This window comes from Hemiscyllium ocellatum, chromosome 43 (genome assembly GCF_020745735.1).
Source record: "Hemiscyllium ocellatum isolate sHemOce1 chromosome 43, sHemOce1.pat.X.cur, whole genome shotgun sequence".
Lineage (NCBI taxonomy): Eukaryota > Metazoa > Chordata > Chondrichthyes > Orectolobiformes > Hemiscylliidae > Hemiscyllium > Hemiscyllium ocellatum.
In genome coordinates this window covers 11,102,218-11,124,371 of record NC_083443.1, presented here as the reverse complement: position 1 = coordinate 11,124,371, position 22,154 = coordinate 11,102,218, and the positions used below count along the sequence as shown (strand labels likewise).

The 22,154-nt window shown below is 41.3% G+C and overlaps 1 protein-coding gene across 3 annotated transcripts in view; it reads left to right on the top strand.

The window, feature by feature from the left end:
- The window catches only part of zfand4 (zinc finger, AN1-type domain 4), an 87,301-nt gene that overhangs the window by 43,788 nt on the left and 21,359 nt on the right, over positions 1–22,154 (top strand). For all 3 annotated transcript variants that reach the window (XM_060854033.1, XM_060854034.1, XM_060854035.1), the window contains exons 3-6: positions 14,204–14,279; positions 14,758–14,825; positions 19,061–19,247; positions 20,706–20,853. In XM_060854033.1, the coding sequence (XP_060710016.1) occupies positions 14,204–14,279; positions 14,758–14,825; positions 19,061–19,247; positions 20,706–20,853 (479 nt within the window). The remainder of the gene's footprint in view (positions 1–14,203; positions 14,280–14,757; positions 14,826–19,060; positions 19,248–20,705; positions 20,854–22,154) is intronic.

Below are 22,154 nucleotides of genomic sequence, written 5' to 3'. Positions count from 1 at the left end.
AAGACCATGTCAGAGGTCTTTCTGTAAGCTCTGAAGCCACACTGTCTGTGGGAGGATTTCCTCAGCCAGAGGGAGCAAGTGGTTGAGGGTTATCTATTTCAGGATTTTCCCTGCTTTGAGAGTGAGGAAATACCTCAATAGTTCCCACAGAAGGATTGTTCTCTCTTCAAGATTGTTACAGAGACCATCCTCATTCAAAGCACCTCCTGGAATATGTAGTTGCTTAAGTCAAAGATCAGTGATATCTTTATCACTTGATCCTCTAAATAACTCATGCCTGCTGGACAGATTGTCTGCTTGTTCAATCAGTGACAAACATCCAGCTCGCACAGTCAAGGGAAAGAAGGTTGGTGTTTTAGCCCTGAGAAACCTGACTGAAGAGAGGAATTACAAATGCAACTCAATCCATCTGGAAAATCTTAACTCCTCCAACTCCATTTTAGAACATTGGGACCAAATAAAGTTGGGAAGGGAAGGGACAAATTCTGAACTACTTCTCCCTCAAGCTTAGAAATTATAGTGTTAATTTAGAAATTGTTTATGGTTTGAATACACTCTGTCTTGTTTTCAGAATGTCAGTTTCTTGCTGTAGTTTCTCCTTGCATCTTAATATCCAAGATTGGATAAAGTTGACTTTAGAAATACTGCTCAATAGAATTATTTTCAGAGTCTGATTTTATCCATTCAGTAATACGTTGAATACAGGAGCAAGGAAAACTCTTTGAACAAAGTGTTTTTGAGGTACATTCAGGAGGACTTGTCTTTTCACCAGTATGCAGCAGGTCCATAATTTGCTGTTTTGAATTTAGTTTTTGAACATCAGGCTGGGTAGGTAGAGTGTCCAGTTGGAAACATTTTAGTATAAGTATTCATCATTTGGTTAGTTTTCACATAATTATGGAAAGGAGAGAAAGGAAAACGAGTTCAATTAGGGCAAGGCCTAGGAGTGATTTTAGCAAAAATTATCTGGAAACAGCTGCTTGAGATAAATTGACATTTGTGCAGTTGAAGACATTCAAAGTGAAGATTCAAATGGTTCTGATTAAACATATTCCCACAGAGATAAATTGTGGCATGCCAAATATGTAGGCCTTTGGATATTAGAGTATACAGGGTAAGCAAAGAGAGGAAAAACGCTGACGATCATCACCAAGAACTTAATGCTGCAGAATAATGTTGGGACTTTAGAAAGCACAGAGGTGAAATCAAAAAAGGCGTGAAAAATCATTGGCAAGACCAAGGAGAACTCAAATCTGTTTGATCTCAGCATTGTAAAGGACCACATATTTTTCCCTTTTGGACTATAAACTGAAATGGAAGTCAAACTGCTTTATTGCTGAAGTACCGGGGAGTTAAGTAGTGCACAGTTTTGTTTGTACAAGACAGCATTGCTGTTGGGGCAGTGAGAATGATGCATTATTGAGTTAAAACAGTATCTTGAGGCTTTGAGTTCAGGAAAATGTGATAGCCCTTGGATTGGTGGAGTTGTGTTTGTTAGAGCACACAGCAGCTAGAGACATCTAGAAGTGGCAAATTGAAAACCTCCCCCTTCTCTATGTGAGGGAAAAAGCAGCAAAGAAATCTTATACTAAAAAAAAATCTTGATCCTACAGGTCATCTATTGAAGTTGTACGGTCAGTTGCTATACTGACAAGCGTGTCATCATTGCTAAAATTAAAAGGAATTAAGATAGACAAGTTAACCCACCTTGAGATTTGTACCTATAGAATCTGTATACCTGCCTGTATTTCATCTGCCCAAACTGTTTGTCTTTTATCTGTCTTGATCATGAATGGTTGTTTGTGTGTTTATTTGAGGGTTTAAAGGATTGTGGATGAACTTGCATCGTAAGAATTAGAACTTTTGTTCTTTTATTTGCCATTTATGATGTGCATATTTTCTAATCAACCTATTTAGAAATGTTAAGTTGGCTGGTTTGCAAAGCCGAGCGATGGTAATAACATGGGTTCAATTCCTACATTGGCTGAGGTTACTGTGAAGGATTCTCCTCCAACTTCTCAGGTTAAACCCTCATGAGAGGGTGATCCTCTGGTATGACTACAGCAATTTTACCTTTACCTTTCCCACCTCTGTAGCAGGTGGGATTTGAAACCAGGGGTGCTACCACTGCATCACGCGAGCCCTCCTTTCTATATTTTATGTCACCATGTTTAATCCACCTGGTCAGTTATGACACATGTCTGGTGGAGGTGGGATTCAAACCACGCGCTTCTGACTCAGATAGAGAGTCAGAACAAGATCCACTGCACAACAAGATCCTTCGCTACTAACATGGTGCCTTTATTTATAAGATGGTGTAAAGGCAATTTTAAATAATTGCAGGGCAGTCAGTCTAATCGTGGGGGTGAGTGAATTATTAGTCACTTCTGAGAAACCTGTTAATCTATCTCTTAGTAAGACGTGGGGTAATTGAGTAAAAGAAGGAAGACAGCAACAGGATAAACTGAGGCCCAGCACGGCAGGTCCAACACTGCAGCTTCAACTGAGTAGACAGTGGGGAGCCCTAATTTAACAGCCGCAGTTTCACAGGGACTGCTGATTAGGTAAAGAAATGAAAGCGCAAGATCCGAGGAAAAGGGTGTGTTGATTGGTTCAGGATTTTAATAAGTGGATGAACTGAAACAACAGAAATAAGTGAAAGCCAAGGCCAATATAATAAAGTAATATAAATAAGCAAAGTAGGATAAGGGAACTGAAGTTAGCTTAAGGGAAGGAAGTTAATAGTATTCTTACATAAGCATAATTTTTTTTAAAAAAGGGAATAACTAAGGGACTTGAGAGGGAAGTTATGGTAGCAGAGCTCACACCCGTGGTGTGCAACTCCTGTACTTTGTGGCGAATCATGAAAGCTTCACTCATTCCTGGTGACTACATGTGCAGAAAGAGTGTTCACCTGCAGCCCCTGGCTAACCACACTTCAGAGCTGGAGTTGCAAATGAATTGACTGTGGCTCATCCACAGTGCTGAGCCTGTCATGGATGGCATGTTCACTGAGGTGGTCACACTGCTGACCAGGTGAAAAGTGCTTGGGTGACCACCAGGTCAGGTAGTGTAAGGGTCTCCTGTGACCATTCCCTTTTCTAACAGATATAGTGCCTTGGATACTGTTGGGTCAGATGACCATGCAGGGCAAAGCAAGTAGGAGGTAACTTCATGGCAGCATGGGTGGATCTGCAGCAAAAGAGGGGAGAAAGAATAGCAGGCTATAGTGATAGGGGATTCAGTTGTACGGAGAACAGACTGTGCTGCTCTGTGCTGCAAAGAGACTCCAGGATTCTGTGCTGCCTCCCTGGTGCCAGGGTCAGAGATGTCACTGAACAACTCCAGGGAATTCTGAAGGGGGAGGCGAAACAGACCGAGATCATGGCACATGTTAGTGCAATGACATAGGTAGATAGAGGATTGATATCTCGAAGGAAGAACTTAGGAAGCTAGGAAGTAGAGTTTTAGAAAAAGAGGATCCAAAAGATAGTAATCTTTGGTTGATTCCTGGTACCTTGTGCCAGTAGGTATAGAGATAGGAGGTTAATCCAGATGAATGCTGGAGAAATGGTGCAAGCGTGAGGGCTTTAGATTTCTGGGGTATTGGCATCATTTGTTGGGGTGGTGGGATCTGTAAGAGGCGGATGGATTGCACCTGATCCAGAATGGGATCAGCATCCTTATGAGAAGGTTTACTAGTTTTGGGGGATAGAAGGTGTGGGATCCAGAAAGAATGTTCAGCAGAAGCAGTTGAATGGTCACAATTAGAAGAAACAGCAAGTGAGTCAAGAAGGCATAGAAATTGTTGGCCATTTAAGGCACAAAGGAATTTGATAAGGTTGGATGGTATTTATTTTAATGTAACATTAAAACAAACAAAGCAGATGAGTTGAGTTGAGGGCACAAATTGAGTGTGTAGTGTCATTGCTTTCCCAGATATGGTTGAGAGAGGGGCAGGAATGGCAGCTCAGTATTCCAGGATATAAATTTTTCAGTCAAGGCAGAGAATGAATGAGAAGGTAGGGGCTGTGCCGTAATATTGATCTGGATATCATTGCAGCAGTCTTTCGAAAGATCCTGAAATGAAGCCTTATGGGTAAAAAGCAAAACTAATAACGAACAATCACATTGCTGGGAGTCTGCTGTCGACCCCCTAACAGTGTGAGACAAATAGAAGAGCAGATATATAGGAAAATATCAGGTGTACAATTAACAGGGTAGCAAGAGTAGGGGATTTCAACTTCCCCAACATTAACTGGGGTGGCTATTGTGTGAAAGGCTCAGAGGGAGAGGACTTCTTAAACTGCATCCAGGAGAACTTTTTGCAGCGCGTCAAGTGCAGTTCTGGAATCCACGATCTAGAAGAAATGTGATTGCACTAGTGAGGGTGCAGAGGAGATTTAAAAGCATGTTACCTGATCTTTAGAGTTTACTTATAATGAGGATTAAACAAAGGTGGATTGTTTTTCTTGGAGCAGAGGAGGCTGAGGGAGACATGATTGAGATGTGTAAATTTATGAGTATACAGGAAGGGACTTTCCCCTTGGTGGGAGTGATTAATAACTAGGTATTATAAGATTTAAGGTAAGGAAGCATGAGGTTTATAGAGGATTTGAGCGCGGTATGAATCTGGAGCCCACTGTCTGGGCGAGTGGTAGAAGCCTTCATAACATTTACAAAGTATTTAGATGTGCACTTACAATGCCAATATAAGACTAAGATCCACATATTGGAAAATGGAATTAGAAGGTAGGGGCTGTGCCATAATATTGATCTGGATATCAATTCCAGCAGTGAGGGATGACATCTTTAGAAGGGTCCTGAAATGAAGCCTTATGGGTAAAAAGCAAAACTAATAGGGAACAATCACATTGCATTTAGAAGGTGGTTGTTCTTGACTGGCATAGACTGAATGGGCCAAAGGGCCTTTTTCTGTAGATATCGAATGATGGTTAGTTTGGAGTTACTGAGGGAAGATTGTGTCTGATTAATTTGATAATTTCTTTGGAAGGTAACAAGGAGAATTGACTAGGGTCAGTGCAGTTGATATTGTCATTGTGGACTTTTTCAGTAGGGCTTTTTAAAAGGACCCACATGGTATATTTGTTTACAAAATAAAAACACATCAGATCTGGGGGGAATGCAGCAAGCAGGTACAAAATCGTCTGAGACAAGAAACCAAGAGGAATTATCAATGTTTATTTTGTGCCTGGAAGGCTGTTTCCATTAATACTACATCCCCTTTGATTTATGCAGGTTAAATGATTTGGACCTAAATTGTCATAGTAAGATAAAGAACTTTGATGGTACAAAAATTAGCCTCACGTTTGATCATGAACAAGAAAGCTAAGAAGATGTCACAGACATATTGAGTGGACTGAAGAATGGAATTCTGTCTGAGAAAGAGGGAGCTGATGCATTTAGGGAAGTTAAATGAGGCAAAGAAATGCATGAAAAAAGGCATAAAATGAGCGTAAAGGAAGTGAGAGAGCTTGGTGTGTGAGTGTCCATAGATCCCTGAAGGTAGTTGACCAAGTTGATCAAATGATCAGCTGAAGCAGAGAATATAAAAACGTAGGTTATGCTAACACTATTTAAACACTAGTTAGGCCACAATTTGAGTCAGTTCCGTTCACTTCAGTACAGAAAGGATGTAATTACACTGCAGATGATGTAGAGGAGATTTATGAGGATGTTGCCAGAACTGGAGGAATAATTGGACAGGCTGGATGGTTCTTGGAACAAGGGAGGTGTACAGGAGTCTTGTCAGGTGTAAAAGGTTGAGAGGATCATGGATGGGAAGTACCTATTTCCTTGAGCAGAGAGGTCAGTGACGAGGGGCGTAGATTTACTAATTGGCAGAAGGATGAGCTAGGAGATGGAGCAAGCTCCTCACCCAGAGGCTGGCAGGGGTCTGGAGCTCACTGCCTGCAAGGGGAAGAAAGGCAAAAGCCCTCAGTCCATTACAAAAGTGCCTGGGTTGTACAACTCAAACTCCTAACCTCCAAGTATGCAGACTAAGCTCTGGAAAATAAGGTGGGTGGTTTGATTTTTCAGCCCACGTAGACATGATGGGCAGAATGGTCTCCTACATTGTACACTTTCCTAGATTTTCCAAATATTTTAAGTATCTGAACTGGAGTAATGTGCAGGAATGGAGGGAGAGGACATGGGAGGGACAGAATGTGAATTCCCCTTGGGAGGGCAACCCCGACATGATGGGCTGAGTGGCCTTCTGTGCTGTAATAATTCAGTGATTACAGAGTACTCACAGCAGTATGATGACCAAAAGCACTTTAAAGCAAAGAAGTACTTTTGATGTGTTGTAACGTTTGGAATGGAGGAACAAGACAGTTACATTCTCTCACGTTAACAAGAGAGACTCACAGTTGGTATGTTGCCTCCCACGTGCCAGGATTCGTGATGTCTCCGATCGTGTTTTTGGGATCCTTGAGGGGGGAGCAGCACCATTCCGTGATCCACATAGGCACTAATGACATAGGTAGGAAAAGGGATGGGGATTTAAGGCAGAAATTCCGGGAGCTAGGGTGGAAGTTTACAGCTAGAACAAACAGAGTTGTTATCTCTGCTTTGTTGTCCATGTCACAAGCTAGTGAGGCGAGGAATAGGGAGAGAGAGGAGTTGAACATGTGCCTACAGGGATGGTGCAGGAGGGAAGGTTTTGGATACCTAGATAATTGGGGTTCATCCTGGGGTACGTGGTACCTCTACAAAAAGGATGGTCTTCACCTGAACCAGAGGGGTACCAGTATCCTGGGGTGTGAAATTTGCTAATGCTCTTTGGGAGGGTTTAAACTAATTCAGCAGGAGGATGGAAACCTAAAATGTAGTTCCACCGTCCAGGAGGTTGAGAGCAGTGAGGTCAGAAATGAGGTTTCAAGGTTGCAAGAATGTACCAGCAAGCAGGAACTTGATCTGAAGTGTGTACTTCAATGCCAGGAGTATCCAGAATGAGGTGGGTGAACCTGCAGCATGGGTTCGATGTTGTGGTCATTTTGGAGACATGGATAAAGAGGGACAGGAATGGTTGCTGCAGGTTCCGGGATTTAGATGTTTCGAAATGGAGAGGAGATGGTAAAAGAGGGGGGTTAGTCAAGGACAGTATTACGGGGGCAGAAAGGATGTTTGAGGATTTGTCTACTGAAGTAGTATGGGCTGAGGCTAGAAACCGAAAAGAAGAGGGCACCCTCTTTTCAATAGACCTCCGAATAGTTTCAGAGATGGAGAGGAAAGGATAGCAAAGATAATCCTAGATAGGAGTGAGTGTAGTCAGTTGGTTGTTAGGGGGACTTTAGCTTTCCAAATATTGACCGAAAATTCTATAGTTTGAGCATTTTAGATGGGTCAGTTTTTGTCCAACGTGTACAGGATGGTTTCCTGACATAGTATGTAGATAAGCCAACAAGAGACAAGGCCACATTGGATTTGGTACTGGGTAATGAACCTGGCCAAGTGTTAGATTTGGAGGTAGGTGAGCACTTTGGTGATAATGACCACAATTCGGTAATGTTTACTTTAGCAATGGAAAGGGATAGGTATATACTGCATGGGGATAGGTATATTGCTAGGGGAAAGGCAAGGATGATGTGCTTAGGCAAGATTTAGGATGCATTGGATGGGGAAGGAAACTGCAAGGGATGGGCACAATTGAAAAGTGGCGCTTATTCAAGGAGCAGCTTAGTATGTACCTAAGCAGAGAGGAAGTGGTCGAGCGTGGGAGCCGTGGTTTACTAAAGAAGGTGAATCTCTTGTCAAGAGGAAGAAGGAGGCTTATGTTAGGATGAGATGTGAAGGCTCAGTTAGGGCACTTGAGGGTTACAAATTAGCCTGGAAAGAACTAAACCGAGTACTAAGAAGAGCCAGGAGGGGACATGAAAAGTCATTGTCTGGTAGGATCATGGAAAACCCTAAAACTTTCTTTAGGGATGTCAGGAATAAAATACTAACTAGAGAAAGATTAGGGCCACTCAGGGGTAGTAGTTGGAAGTTGCGTGTGTGAGGAGATGGGGGAAGCGCAAAATGAATATTTTTCTTTGTCTTCTTCCACTGTGAATAGTAATGTTATTGAGGAAAATTCTGAAATGCAGGCTACTAGCCTAGATGGGATTGAGGTTCACAAGGAGTAAGTGTTAGTAATTCTGGAAATTGTAACAACAGATAAGTCCCCTGGGCTGGATGGAATTTATCCTAGGATTCTCTGGGAAGTCAGGGAGGAAATTGCAGAGCCTTTGATCTTTGTCATCATTGTTTGCAGGAATAGTGCCAGAAGTCTGGAAAATACTAAATGTCCCCTTTGCTTAAGAGGAGAGTAGAGACCGTTCTGGTAATTATATACCAGTGAGCCTTACTTCAGTTGTGGGTAAATTGTTGGAAAAGGTTATAAGAGATAGGATTTATAATCATCTGGGGAGGAATGAATTGATTAGGGAGAGTCATCATGGTTTGTGAAGGGTAGGGTCATGCCTCACAAACCTTTATTGAGTTGTTTGAGAAGGTGACCAAGCAGGTGGATGAAAGTAAAGCAATTGATGTGGTATATATGGATTTTAGTAAGGTGTTTGATACGGTTCCCCACGGTAGGCTGTAACACAAAATACAGAGGCATGGGATTGAGGGTGATTTGGCAGTTTGGGTCAGAAATTAGCTAGCTGAAAGAAGACAGAGGGTGGTGGTTGATGGGAAATGTTCAACTTGAAGTTCAGTTTCTAACGTTGTACCACAAGGATATGTTTTGGGGCCACTGTGTGTCATTTTTATAAATGACCTGGATGAGAGTGTAGAAGGATGGGTTAGTAAATTAGCGGATGACACGAAGGTCGGTAGAGTTGTGGTTAATGCTGAAGGATGTTGCGGGTTACAGAGAGGCATAGATAAGCTGCAGAGCTGGGCTGAGAGGTGGCAAATGGAGTTGAATGCGGGAAAGTGTGAGGTGATTACTTTGGAAGGAGCGACAAGACTAAAGAGTACTGGACAAATGGTACAATTCTTGGTAGTATAGACGAGCAGAGAGATCTCGGTGTCCATGTACATAGATCACTGAAAGTTGCCACCCAGGTTAATAGGGCTGTTAAGAAGGCATACGGTGTGTTAGCTTTTATTGGTAGAGGGATTGAGCTTCAGAGCCACGAGGTCCTTTTGCAGCTGTACAAAACTCTATTGCAGCCGCACTTGGAGTAATACGTACAGTTCTGGTCGCAGCATTATAGGAAGGATGTGGAAGTTTTGGAAAGGGTTCAGAGGATGTTCTCTGCTATGGAGGGAAGGTCTTATGAGGAAATGCTGAGGGACTTGAGGCTGCTTTCATAAGAGAGAAGGAGGTTGAGAAGTAACTTCATTGAGACATATAAGATAATCAGAGGGTTAGACAGGGTGGACAGTGAGAGCCCTTTTCCTCGGATGGTGATGGCTAGCACAAGGGGACAGCTTTAAATTGAGGGGTGATAGGGGTCCAGAGAAACAGATGTTTCTTTACTCAGTAGTAGGCAACAGTAGTAGACTCACTAACGTTAAGGGTGGATAGGCCTCAGATTGGTTCCACAGATTGGCGCAACATCAAGGGCTGAAGGGCCTGCACTGCGCTGTCATAGTCAATGTTGTATGATGAAGGACTTATGCACGAAATATCAACTCTCCTGCTCCTTGCTTGTTGCCTGACCTGCTGTGCTTTTCCAGTGCCACACTTTTCAACTCTGACTCTCCAGCATCTGCAGTCTTCAGGAGCAGCATCTGCTACTAGTCAAATTCAGCATGTCATGTTCCAGTGTACAGCATTGTGGTAATGACCAGACAGACCAATTTTACTCTTATCAATTGAGGAGGAGGGAGTAGGGATGATCATGGCCCATTGGATCAGGAAGGATATGTGGTTAGGGAGGTGCAAGGTTGGGGTGTGGAAGTGAGGTGAGTTAGAGAGGAGTGAGCTGGGGGCACTGGGCTCTGAACACTGGAGAGTGGGTTGCCTGTTTTAAACCCTGCAGCAAAGGAATATTCAGCTCTCAGAGAAACAGAAAAACCTGCAGTTATTGAAACGATAAGTTCTTGTACATGGCTGTGGAGTCTGTACTTTAAAACTGTGGAAGTTCAGGAGCTACTATGCGGGTTGGGGAGTGGTCATTTGGTGTGTGTTGTGGATGCTATTGCAATGAACACTATCAGTTGAATAATTTTAATCCTGGGCAATTTCTTTTCCTCAAGACTTTCTTTCAATAATTATTGCATGTTGAAGTGTCTTTTGTTATGAATTACTTGTGGAGGAGCAGTGTCTGTGTTAGAGGCAGGTATGCCACCATGGAAAATATAGTGGCTTTTTGAGCATGGTTGTATATCGGATTTTTTTTAATAAAGCATGTTCTAACTTCTTCTGTTGTTTTATGTCATTGTAAATTCTGTATTCTCACGTGACATTGGGTGTTGCTGGCAAGGCCTACTGCAGTTTCCCCTGAACTGAGTCTCTAGACCATCAGAGGACAGTTAAGAATCAACCGCATTGCTGTGTGTCACATGTAGGCCTGACCATGTAAGGGTGGCAGATTTCCTTCCACAAAGGACAGTTTTACAACAATCACCATTAGACACATATGTAATTCTAGTTTTTTTTTCATGAATTCAGATTTCTCCATCTGCCATGGAGTTTCTATTTTGTGACTTTCATTTTAATGGAGTGATGATGATTATTGATTATATTGAGTAGTTCTTTCAGTTGTGTGTGTGTGTCCATATCCCCTCTCTGCCAACAACATAAATACGAGAGAAATTGTTGCAACATCCAATGAAGGAGTTGTTGATAATGTAAGAAGAGTCTCTGAGAATCTTGAGCAGCCCCTGAGAGGGGAAAAAAATATCTATTTTGACCTTGGTCTTGAACTTCTTAACTATTGTCACAACTGTACCATGCAAGTATATAACGGCTATTTCATCACACTCCCTGACGTCACATAAAGGCTTTGATTCAGCGCTAGATTAGATTAGATTACTTACAGTGTGGAAACAGGCCCTTCGGCCCAACAAGTTCACACCGACCCGCCGAAGCGCAACCCACCCATACCCCTACATTTACCCCTTACCTAACACTACGGGCAATTTAGCATGGCCAATTCACCTGACCTGCACATCTTTGGACTGTGGGAGGAAACCGGAGCACCCGGAGGAAACCCATGCAGACACTGGGAGAACATGCAAACTCCACACAGGTCAGCCTGAGGCGGGAATTGAACACGGGTCTCTGGCGCTGTGAGGCAGCAGTGCTTGACCCTGCCAATCTCAAGTTGCCCTAATTACTCCAATTGGTATTTTTGCCACTGCTAACTCCCACTGATGCTGTTGATAATAGATGATTCAGTGCCATTGAACATCAAGTAGAGATCGCCATTGTCTGGCGCATGTATAGTGTCAATGTTACACCCAAGCTTTGATAGAATTTTCCAGCGCAGCGCAGGGCAGGCTCTTTGGCTCTCAGTGTTGCACTGACCTGTGGAACCAATCTGTAGTCTATCTATCTTTTATTCCATTTTCATCCATATGTTTATCCAATGACCATTAAATGCCCTTAAAAATGGGAAGTCTACTCCTGCTCCAGGCAGTGCATTCCATGCCCCTACTACTGAGTAAAGAAACTACCTCTGACATCTGTCCTATATCTATCACTCCTCAATTTAAGGCTATGTCCCCTCGTGCTAGCCATCACCATCCTAGGAAAAAGGCTCTCACTGTCCACCCTATTTAATCCTCTGATTGTCTTTTACATCTCAATGAAGTCACCTCTGAATCTCCTTCTTTCTAACCAAAACAGCCTCAAATCCCTCAGCCTTTCCTCATAAGACCTTCTGTCCATACCAGGCAATATCCTGGTAAATCTCCTTGGAACCCACTTTTCCACATTAAACTCAATGTCGTTCATCCCCTGCTGCATCCAGGCTTGGATTGCTTTTTTGTATAAAGGACATCAAATAGCTGAATCATCAATGAACAAGCCCCACTTCTGACTTTATGATGGTAGGCAGGTCAATAATGACACAGTTGGGTCACTGTCCAGAGGAACACCTGCGCTCTGAGATGATTAGCCTTCAACAAATTGAAACGTTATTCTCCAATCACTGTTGAACTTCAGTTTTCCTTGGGCACCCTGGGTCAGTGCTGCCTTAATAGAATCACTTTGAATGATCTTCTGGAATTTACTCTTCTATACATGTTCGTACCACTTTAATTCTGCTGTGATGATATTACGTTTTTGAAGAGGTGTATTTTGTCCTTCTGTTTAGTGAAGAAAGGTTGAGACTGATGCTGAGCAGTCAGCTCCTAAGCCAAAGTTGGAACAATAGAAGCAGCCTGAATGGGTAGAATCAAGCTCCATCAGAATCAAGATTTTTTTTTAGTTTTAGCCTTCAGTCGCAGTTGTTAGAATCTTAGAAGGTTGATGGGGAAGCTCTTATTTTTGTATTGTTATAGCCCCCCCACCTCTCTCTCCATCCCCACCCCCACCTGTTGTTGAATTGGAAGTGAGACAATCTCATTTACTGAATTTACCATTGCTATGGGTGTGTTTATAGAATGTTACTACATTGAATCAGTTAATTAGTAGTAATTTATATAATTTTTTATGCATTTTAATAGTTACAATTAAGCCAATTAAAAAAAAATTATTTTGTATGTATTTTCGTTATAGTGTATGAATGAAGTGTGTTTTGTTTCAAGCCTGGTAGTTTGACCAATGGAATTGCATCTGGAACACAATGCCTTACACTGACCTTTAAAATAAGTAGTAATTAGGACTAGACTATCTTATTAATATATTTTGAAGGTGCTTGGTCTGGTTCATAACACTGTTAACAAGTATCAATAAGCAAGTGTACTCGATAGAATTATTGATGATTCCTTCATTGCTTTGCTGAAGGAACAGTGATTAACTGAGTTGGTTTTGCCCTTTACTTTTGTGGATAGGAAATGCCATAATAGCAAGAATTTATTCACCAGAAGGTTTCCAGTGTTGTAACTGTATTGGGGCAATGTTGGGGAGGTGTATCTAGTTCTAGAGTGCAGGTTTTCATTACAGCTATTTGTTGTTGGGACCGAGAAAGTTTTGTTGTGTCCAGTGCTATTTCCTCATATCATGTGGCATGAATAAATTTATTAAAAACTGACATTTGTGACTGAACACTGAGGAAGGATCATCCACTCTCTGAATTTGAGATTGATGGTTAAGAACACTTCAGCCTTTACTTTTGCACTGCAGCTGAGCTCCCCCCCCCGGTTGAATATGTCCTGCTGCCATTTGTGATGGGATGTGCCAGAACTGCAGATTTGCCATATCTTGTTTATAGTATGCATGCTCTCCTGAATTGGAGTTTGACTAAGTTGACATCTTAGTTTCAGCCAGAGGTGGTGCAGTTCCTGGCATGTTCTTGCACAGTGACAGAGGAATGAGGGGTGTGCTAAGCCTAGAGTTATTGCACGCAGATACAATTCTGTTGCTGATGGCTCACAATAACTCTTGGTTCTCTTGTATTGAGCTGCTAAGATAGATGGAGCAACATGACGAAGTAGTATATTCTGAACACACAACTTAACATCCACAACAATTGTGTGCTGGTCACACATACCAGTATTATCATGGATGTATGCAACACCAAGACTGACAAAGGTGAGGTAAAGCAAATATTTGTCGCATAGTGGCTCTCTCACGACTTACAGCATGCTGCCTCAGGCTTGGCCAGTTCAGTCAGTAGGCAGAGCCAGTTGTTCTTAGGCTGAACACTGACCTGTTCATGCAAATTATTTTGTTATTCTTTCAGTACTGATTCTAACAGCTGATTTGTGAGAAGTGGTGGTTGCTAACAGGTATAATGTCATGCTTGGTCTGTAGCACTGCAGCCATGTAGCTTCTGGAGTCAGAATTGCAGACTCCCAGAACCACTGCCATGGTTACATACAACTATACCACCACCAGGGAAATACATGGAGGAGAGGAGTTTGCTAATGGCAGTGATTCTGAGGACATGACAATAAAGCTATTGTACCCAACATTCCCCAGATTTCAGTGAGGAAGACTTTACAGGGTCAGACTTTGCTGTGTGTGTGCTGGGTCATAGCTGAGTGATGTCAGTTTCATTGGATTTTCTGCATTTTCGTTGCTTTATCTTGATATTTACATGTTGTTTAATGGACTGTGTCCATTTTGCCTTAGGTATTCCCATAGTACAACAACACCTGATCTGGAACAACCTGGAACTGGAGGATGAATACTGCTTACACGACTACAAGTAAGTTGGAATTATGTTTTTAAAAGATTACAGCTTCACCCACTCTCGGGTTTCCGACCAGCTGAGTTCTCATCACACTCAGCAGTAGCTTTTTCTGACAATTACAAAAATATTGCAAATGAGTCAAATTGTTACAGTAGAGGTCACGAGCACCATAGCCAGTTTGGCAATACAGTGACCTTTAGCGTTCTGTTTCTGGCCCTGAATTGCACAATGTTATGGGGAGGCTAGAGGTCGATGTTGCTACAACAAAAACTCTGTATCTGTTCTTCGCTACTAAAAAAAATGTACTGGTATAAATATAGCTCGAGGTTGGGGGTGCAGAGGTGGGATTTGTAAGTTCATCCAGGCTCTGCTTTAGACTTTTAAAAAAGCTTTTTTTCAAGAAATAATGTGGATTATTTTAGCTATCTTCAAACAAATTACTGCATCTGAATCATCGCCCATTTAATCACAGTTTGCTGTCTTTTATTTGTAGTATATCTGAAGGTTGTACACTTAAACTAGTGCTCGCCATGAGAGGTGGACCTATAAATACCAGAAGGGGTAAGTAAAAAGTGTTAAGCAGATACACAATCAAAGATTAAATTGTTACTTCCTTTAGCCAAGACAGTGTAGCCATGGATGGAGAACTTCCACCATTGCTGTAGATGCAGTTGGCTGTTTGGAAATGTGTTTTGATTTGTTCTTTATCATCCTCTCAACTTTGAAGAAAGGCACGTGAGATCATTTGGAATCAGTCTACTTGAGGCAGTTCATTTCTTTTAATACATAACTGTAGGGTCAAGTTTCCTGTGCTTGGGCTCTAGATATTCCTTGTGTTTGCAGATAATTGCTTCAGTACTCATCCATTTCCAAGGCTGTTTGAATGGGTTGTTGCTGGGTGCACGCATTTGCATGTAGGAATCCAAAATCTCTAAGCCTTCAGGAGAATTTTTAGTTATTGTCTGTGTGTTCTCTACTTTGTTCAGAGACGCTAGAGAGGCTGAAAACTGCTAGTTTGCTCATCATGCTTACTGGGGGTTTGAAAGAGCTGTCTAATTAGTACCACACCTCTATTCTTTCCCTGTTGACCTGAAAATATCTATGTTGATCATGGCTGAACCCCAATCTTATTCTGTTGCTTGATTATTTGATTGGCCATTGATTATTTCCTTTGTGCCTATACAATTAAACCAAAGGAAGACTTGCTGTGGTAGCATTCTTGCCCCTGTTTCTTGTTGTTCAACCAGAACTGTAGCACAGAAACAGAGCTAATACTGGTGGAGCAGCCAGGATGTGCTGAATTGCCTTTTTAACGGTGACATTAAAATGAGTCTCCCTATGTTCTTCAGCTGTAATGGTACCAGTTAAAGCCAAGTCAAGCAACACATCTTGAAAGTGTCTAGTGACAAGAAGCTAAAGAGCTTGCTTGGTCACTTACCTCATGACTGGGCATAAGATCATGATGCCTATTTGCATTACACTTCAGAAATAATTTGGTAAGCACATCCTGGAAACATAAACGCAAGTTTTCTTTCTACATCATTCACTCTGCTGTTACAATCCTAAACCATTTATCACTTTACAACTTGGCATTTTCCCTTTTTGCCTTTCTCTTTCATCTTTGATAAACAAAACCATGCAGAATACTGTCAAGGTAGTCTTTGGCCTGAACTCAACCTTCCATCCTTTTATGATCTCACCCCAAATTCCTTCCAGGATCTACTCCAACTCCATGTCTATGCCTGACTGCTCCAGATTTCCTATAGTACCCTGCTATTTTTTTCATCACAGCCTTCAGCCATTTTGTTGCTGTCCCCTCAAGCCCCTGTCATCAGTGCTGCCCTTTGCACAGCTCTGGAAGACCCACGTCTCCTGCCTGCGTTTGTCTCCTGCTAATTCTTTTCTTTCCCCTTGATTCTCCCCACCCCATTCTGACATCTCTGTACATACATATAGTGAAACTGTGAACTATGAAAAGCTTGGATGTAATTCATGTGGAAACACACATGTACCTTGCAGCATTGTGAATTACATTGATGCCCTGTGTTGAGCTTGTAATGCTATTGGCATTGAGCCGTTCTGATTGTCCAAGACACGCAGACATTTTTGTTTAAAAACCAATTTTGGGGTTTATCGATGCTGTAATTTACTGTAATTATTGAGGCCTAGAGTAAGTATCATAAAATGTAGTAAGTGGTTATATTGCCCAATAATTGCTGTCCTATTGGTAAAGAATCCTATCCTTTTAGGACACCTAGTAAATATTAAAATGAATTATGGGACTGCAAATGTTTACTTTTGCAGTATGACTTTCACTAATAGTAATGTTAACATGTCAAAGCCACTTTAGAGGTGCTATGCCTAAGAGCATGTTCGCATTGATGCATGAGACCTAACATGTATTTTGGTGAGTCAGTTAACCTCTAATATTAATTAAATGACCTTGTGTTGGGGAGCATTCTGACCCTATAAGGCCTCTTTAAATCTGGACATTACTTCTAATATCATGCGTGTTTTGGACTGTTCCTGAAGTGTGATGTATCAACTCTTCATGCTTTTGTAGGATTTCAAAAGCTAAGCTGTGGACTAAGTACTGGGTTCAATGAGTTTGGGCTTCATAGCATCAATAACAAGTAATTGATTGACTGTATAAAATAATGGAGAATATGACAAAGTTCCAGCGTTTAAAATTTGAACTTGTTTCCTATGTCAGAAATTGATTTTGTGAAACCCTCTAGCATTGCTAGAAAAGTACTTTAATAGACTCTCAATCTTTTTGGTATTAAGTTCACTGTTGCGCTGTCGGAGGTGCCTTGTTTCAGATGTAATGTTATATTGAGACCCAGTGGTGGATTTTAAAGATCCTATTGCCTTATTTTAAAGATGAGTGCCAGAGCTATTGCTAGTTCCTGACCGATATTTATCCCTCCAGCACTACCAATAAAAAGTAGTGGTTTTCTACAAGTATTGGGAAACCTGTAGCTGGAGTTCGATTCTGTTCTTGACAGCATTAGTTTGCAGTCTTCAGGGCGAGAAAGGTTGTTGTCTCTCTCCCATTGATCCCAACACAGTTTGAGCGGCTTCATATATTAGCAAACACAAAACCTCCTAACGTTCACTGGTAAAGCATACTCTTTAAAATGTCAGCAGCCAAGGAAGCATTCTCACCAACAAATTTATCAGACCGTTTTTAAAGAAAAAACCCTTGCGCACTTATATGAAATCCTGTAGTCCTCACTCGGGCATATGCCACACGCTATGAACTGATGACAGTCCCTCCTCCTGCTGGTGCACCTCCTAGGTTGGTTATAAATGTTACCAACTGCAACCTGTTAACTGACATAAGGAATGAACTCCCAGATTTCAATCTTCCACGGAAAATCTGGACAGCTCCTTGTTGCTTGAGGACAGACTTTGACAAGTGCGACATGATAAACTGCTCAGTTGTGACTCTGCTCCTCGTAGCTTGACCTACTGTTCATGCACTGAGCTTCTACCCTAAGAGATGCATTCCTAGTGCATTTTACAGTAGAACAGTTTCTGCACTTCGTCTGGAGGGAAAATCCTGTGACCATTCTTTAAGAAGAATAAAATGCTACGAATGCTGGAAGTCTGATAAATGAAAAAAATGGAGTGTTCAGTGGTCAAACAGCATTTGAGGCGAGAGAATGATAGTTCTGATGAGAAGTCTTTGACCTGAAAGGTTAATTCTTTCTCTCTCCAGATCTTTCATTTACTCCACAGATGTCTTTTTAAGAATTTAATTTTAAAAAATAATCTAGTTGGATGCATAAGCAACTTCACATGGTCTTAAATACTTGAATTTTTTGCTTCGTCAGCTCATTGCTCAATGAAGTTTTTTGCCTTATTTAGTTGTACTTAAATTGAACTCTTGCTCAGACTTCTTCAAAGCAGATTCTGACTCTTTCTAACCATGTTCATGGAATGTAGGAACAATGACGCTTATCAGCCTAACTTGCCTGTCCCACCCTTCAGAAAGATCGTGCCTGTTTGAACACCTCAGTGATTTTTACCCACCATAACCCCATATCCCTTTATGCCATTCATAATCAGAAATCCATCAACCCCTACCTTAAACATATTGAAAGACTAAACTTCCAGACCCCTCTGACAAAGAATTCAAAGGTCAACCTTCTGAGTTTTTAAAAATAAGTTCCTCCTTGTCTCAGATCTATGTGTTTATATTGTGGCCTCTGGTTCTAAACTCCCCAGCTGGTGGAGGCATCTACCCAGAGATATTTTGTGGTTTCTGCCAGATCACCCCTCATTCGTCAAACATCTAGCAGTTTCTGTAGCCGGTTTTTGGAAAAACAGAACTGGTGTTTACAGCTGCGTGACTGTGGGGCCCTTGATGTTTGCTTTCATTCAAATCTCTATGTCTGTTTACCACTGTTTGAAACAAATATAAATTTGCATGCACTTGCTTAATTGTATAAACCTTTAGTACAAAAGCCAATCAGAATTGCTGTTCAACTGGATTTTCAAAGGTGTACATGGAATTAATGTTATCCGATATCTGGAAGTGTTCAAATGTGCAAGGTGAATGCCAGCACCTCAAATGCAGAGTGCCCCAATATTGTGTGTCTGTTTCCTTGGTAACTGCACATAGTGCATTCTTGTTGGATTCAGAATACTACACTGTACAAAGTTCAGCAATTTATGGAGAATAATGCAAATATCTGGGTTCCAGTCCAGAACAGCTGATTAATATTGTAACAATACAGCATTGTGCTCTGTTGATATTCCTCATTTATGAGAGTGTTTGTTTTTTTAAGTCCCAATGGAAGATCCCACCAGGGATATGGCTGAATACATGGAGACCAGTCGAGATGATATCTGGGATAAGATCCCTTCCAACAAGCAAGTCACCTTTCTAGTATATCGTGAAGGGGACCAGTTGAATTTCTTTCGAGTTATCGATCGAGGGGATGGCACTTTAACACCACTCTCTGAGTCCTTAAGGTATGTTAAATAAATGATTAGCTCTGCTCATGTATTGCATTCAGTGATATGCTTTTAATGTGCAATAATTAACAAATATTTCTTGAATTGTTTGCTTGAATTTGAAGAAACTGTGTTGTAACCAGACACTGAATTGGCTTCCTTGGAGGACTGGGATTATGAAAATTGTCTTTTATTTGGGAGGAACAAGATTAACAAATACACTTTTCTGTTTAAGTTTATCTTTGGGATTTGGGTGTGACCCAGGCAAGTCGGTATTTATTGGTTGCCTCCGTGTGGCATCGGATATGTGTGTGCATTGTCCTTACATTAGTAGATCAGTTACATTTTTTAAAACAACCATATTTACTCAAATTCAATTCAAAACTCCTATGGAACTGAATTAATCATCACGTGTACCGAGGCACAGTGAAAAGCTTTGTCTTGTGAGCAATACTGGCAGATCACAGAGTTAAGTAGCATAGATACTTATTATTTAAGTAAACAGCGGCAAAAACAAAAACACCGGTACAGGCGAATGTTAAGAATTTGTGAGTCCATTCAGCATCCTAACAATAGTAATGTAGAAACTGTTTTGGAATTGGCTGGTGCGTGTGTTCAGGCTTCTGTACCTTCTCCCCAATGGTAGAGGTTGTAGAAAAACATTACCAGGGTGGGATGGATCTTTTAGAATGCTGGCAGCCTTTCCTTGACAGCGGGCCTGGTAGATGGATATTATAGATGGGAGATTGGCCTCTGTGATTGTCTGGGCTGAGTTCACCACTCTCTGTGTAACTGTCTCCGATCTTGAATGGTACATTGCTATACATCCAGACAGAATGCTCTCGATGACGCACCTATAAAAGTTCGCAAGGGTATTCGCCCTCATGCCAAATTTCCTCAGCTGCCTGAGGAAAAACAGACTTTGTTGGGCCTTTGTAACCGGTGCGTCCACATGAAGAGTCCAAGAAAGCTTGCTGTTGATGACCGCTCCCAGGAGATTGACAATCTCCACTCGTTCCACTCTGTGCTGTTAATGTGTAGGAGGGCATGAGTAACATCCCACCCAAAAGGCAATAATGAGTACCTTGGTTTTGCTGGCATTGAAAGCTAGGTTGTTCTCAGTGCAGCATTTTTCCAGGTCTTCCACCTCCCATCTATAGTCTGTTTCATTGCCATCTAAGATTCAACCGACTATAGTGGTGTCATCAGCGAACTCGTAAAAGGCATTAGTCTGGTATTTGACAATGCAGTCATGGGTTTACAGTGAGTACAGTGGGGGACTGAGTACGCATGCCTGGGGGGCTCCAGTGTTGAGTGTCACTGAGGACTTGTATCTTCAGATTGCACATCCAGTGCCATGCTAGATTTAATGGTTGTTTTCTGTCCAGAGTAAATGGGTGTGGAAGACATCTGTAATTTGTTTTGTGTCTGTTGCAGGGTAATTTAAAACAAAATGTTTTATTTTTCTGATTTAAGTGGAGGTTCAGTGTTCAACCTATATGCAGATGATGAAGATGAATCGGAAGAATCTCCATCTGGTCAGCAGATACTAGAGAATTCAATTACTATGAACAAAATGAAGCTGTTGAAAGCAAAGATGGAAAATATGAATCTTAGTAAAAAGGTATGGTTGAAAGCTTCAGATTTTGATGTATTATTTCGTCCATACCTGTGGAGCTAATTCAGCAAAACTAATTATTAACTTGAACCCTCTTAGAAGCACATTAATTATCAATCTTGGTTTTCGTTTGAGATTGAATAGACCTGTTGAAAACTGGGCTAACATAAATTGTAGTTTACCATTGATCATTGATTGTCTCCTGGTTTCAGCATGTCGGAGCTGAAAGGTCATAGCTTTACTTACAGCTGATTCAATGGTAAAGACCATAAACAAACAGTAAAATAAAACAGATTGGAAAAAATCTGAGGGGGGGGTGGTGCAAAACAGCTTGAGAGTGGGAATCTATGCTAATTCATTAAGGGCTTAAGAGATCTATATTAATAATTAGACAGAAGAAAGAGGACCTGAGACAAAGTAACAAAGCACAAAGGCAGACTTGCTAGAAACATAGTAAAGATAAAAATAGAGAAAGAAGTTGGGCTGTGCATATCTTATGAGTAAAGGTTGTACAGGTTGGGTCTGTGTTTATTGAAGTTTAGAAGATTTACAGGTGGTTTTGCTGAAACATACAAGATCCTTGGAAAAGTGAGGAATTATAGACCAACTAGCCTGACATTAATGGGGAAAATACTAGAGTCCATTATAAAAGGTTTTAATACCAGAACACTTGGTGACAAAATCAGACCAAGTCAATATGAAATGGAAATCATGTTTGACAAATCTGCTGATATTAAGGGGGAACCAGTGGTTGTGGTTTACTTGGACTTTCAGAAGCCTCTCAAGATCCCATATAAGCATATAAAATTAAAATGCATGCTATAGGGGATAGTATACAGACATAAATGGAGAACTGGTTGGCAGACAGAAAACAAAGAAGGAATAAACAGATCTTTTTCTGATTGGTAGACATTGATTAGTAGGATACTGCAAGGATCATGGCTTGGATCTGAGCTATTCAAATATATGTTAATGATTTAGATGAGGGAACTGAATGTAATATCTTCAGGTTTGCAGACAATACAAAGCTGGGTGGAAGGGTGAGCTTTGAGGAGGATGCAGACCTGATTTGGACAAGTTGACTGAGTGGACAGATTCATGGCAGAGGAAGTAAAATGTGGATAAATGAGAGTTCATCATCTTTCGTAGCGAAAACAGGAAGGCATGATTATCTGAATGACAGTAGCTTGGGAAAGGAGTGAGGTGTGATGAGACTTGAGTGTCCTTGTACACCAGTTACTGAAAGTAAGTATGCAAGAGTGAAAAAAAGGAAATTATACTTTGGCCTTCATACCGACAGGATTCAA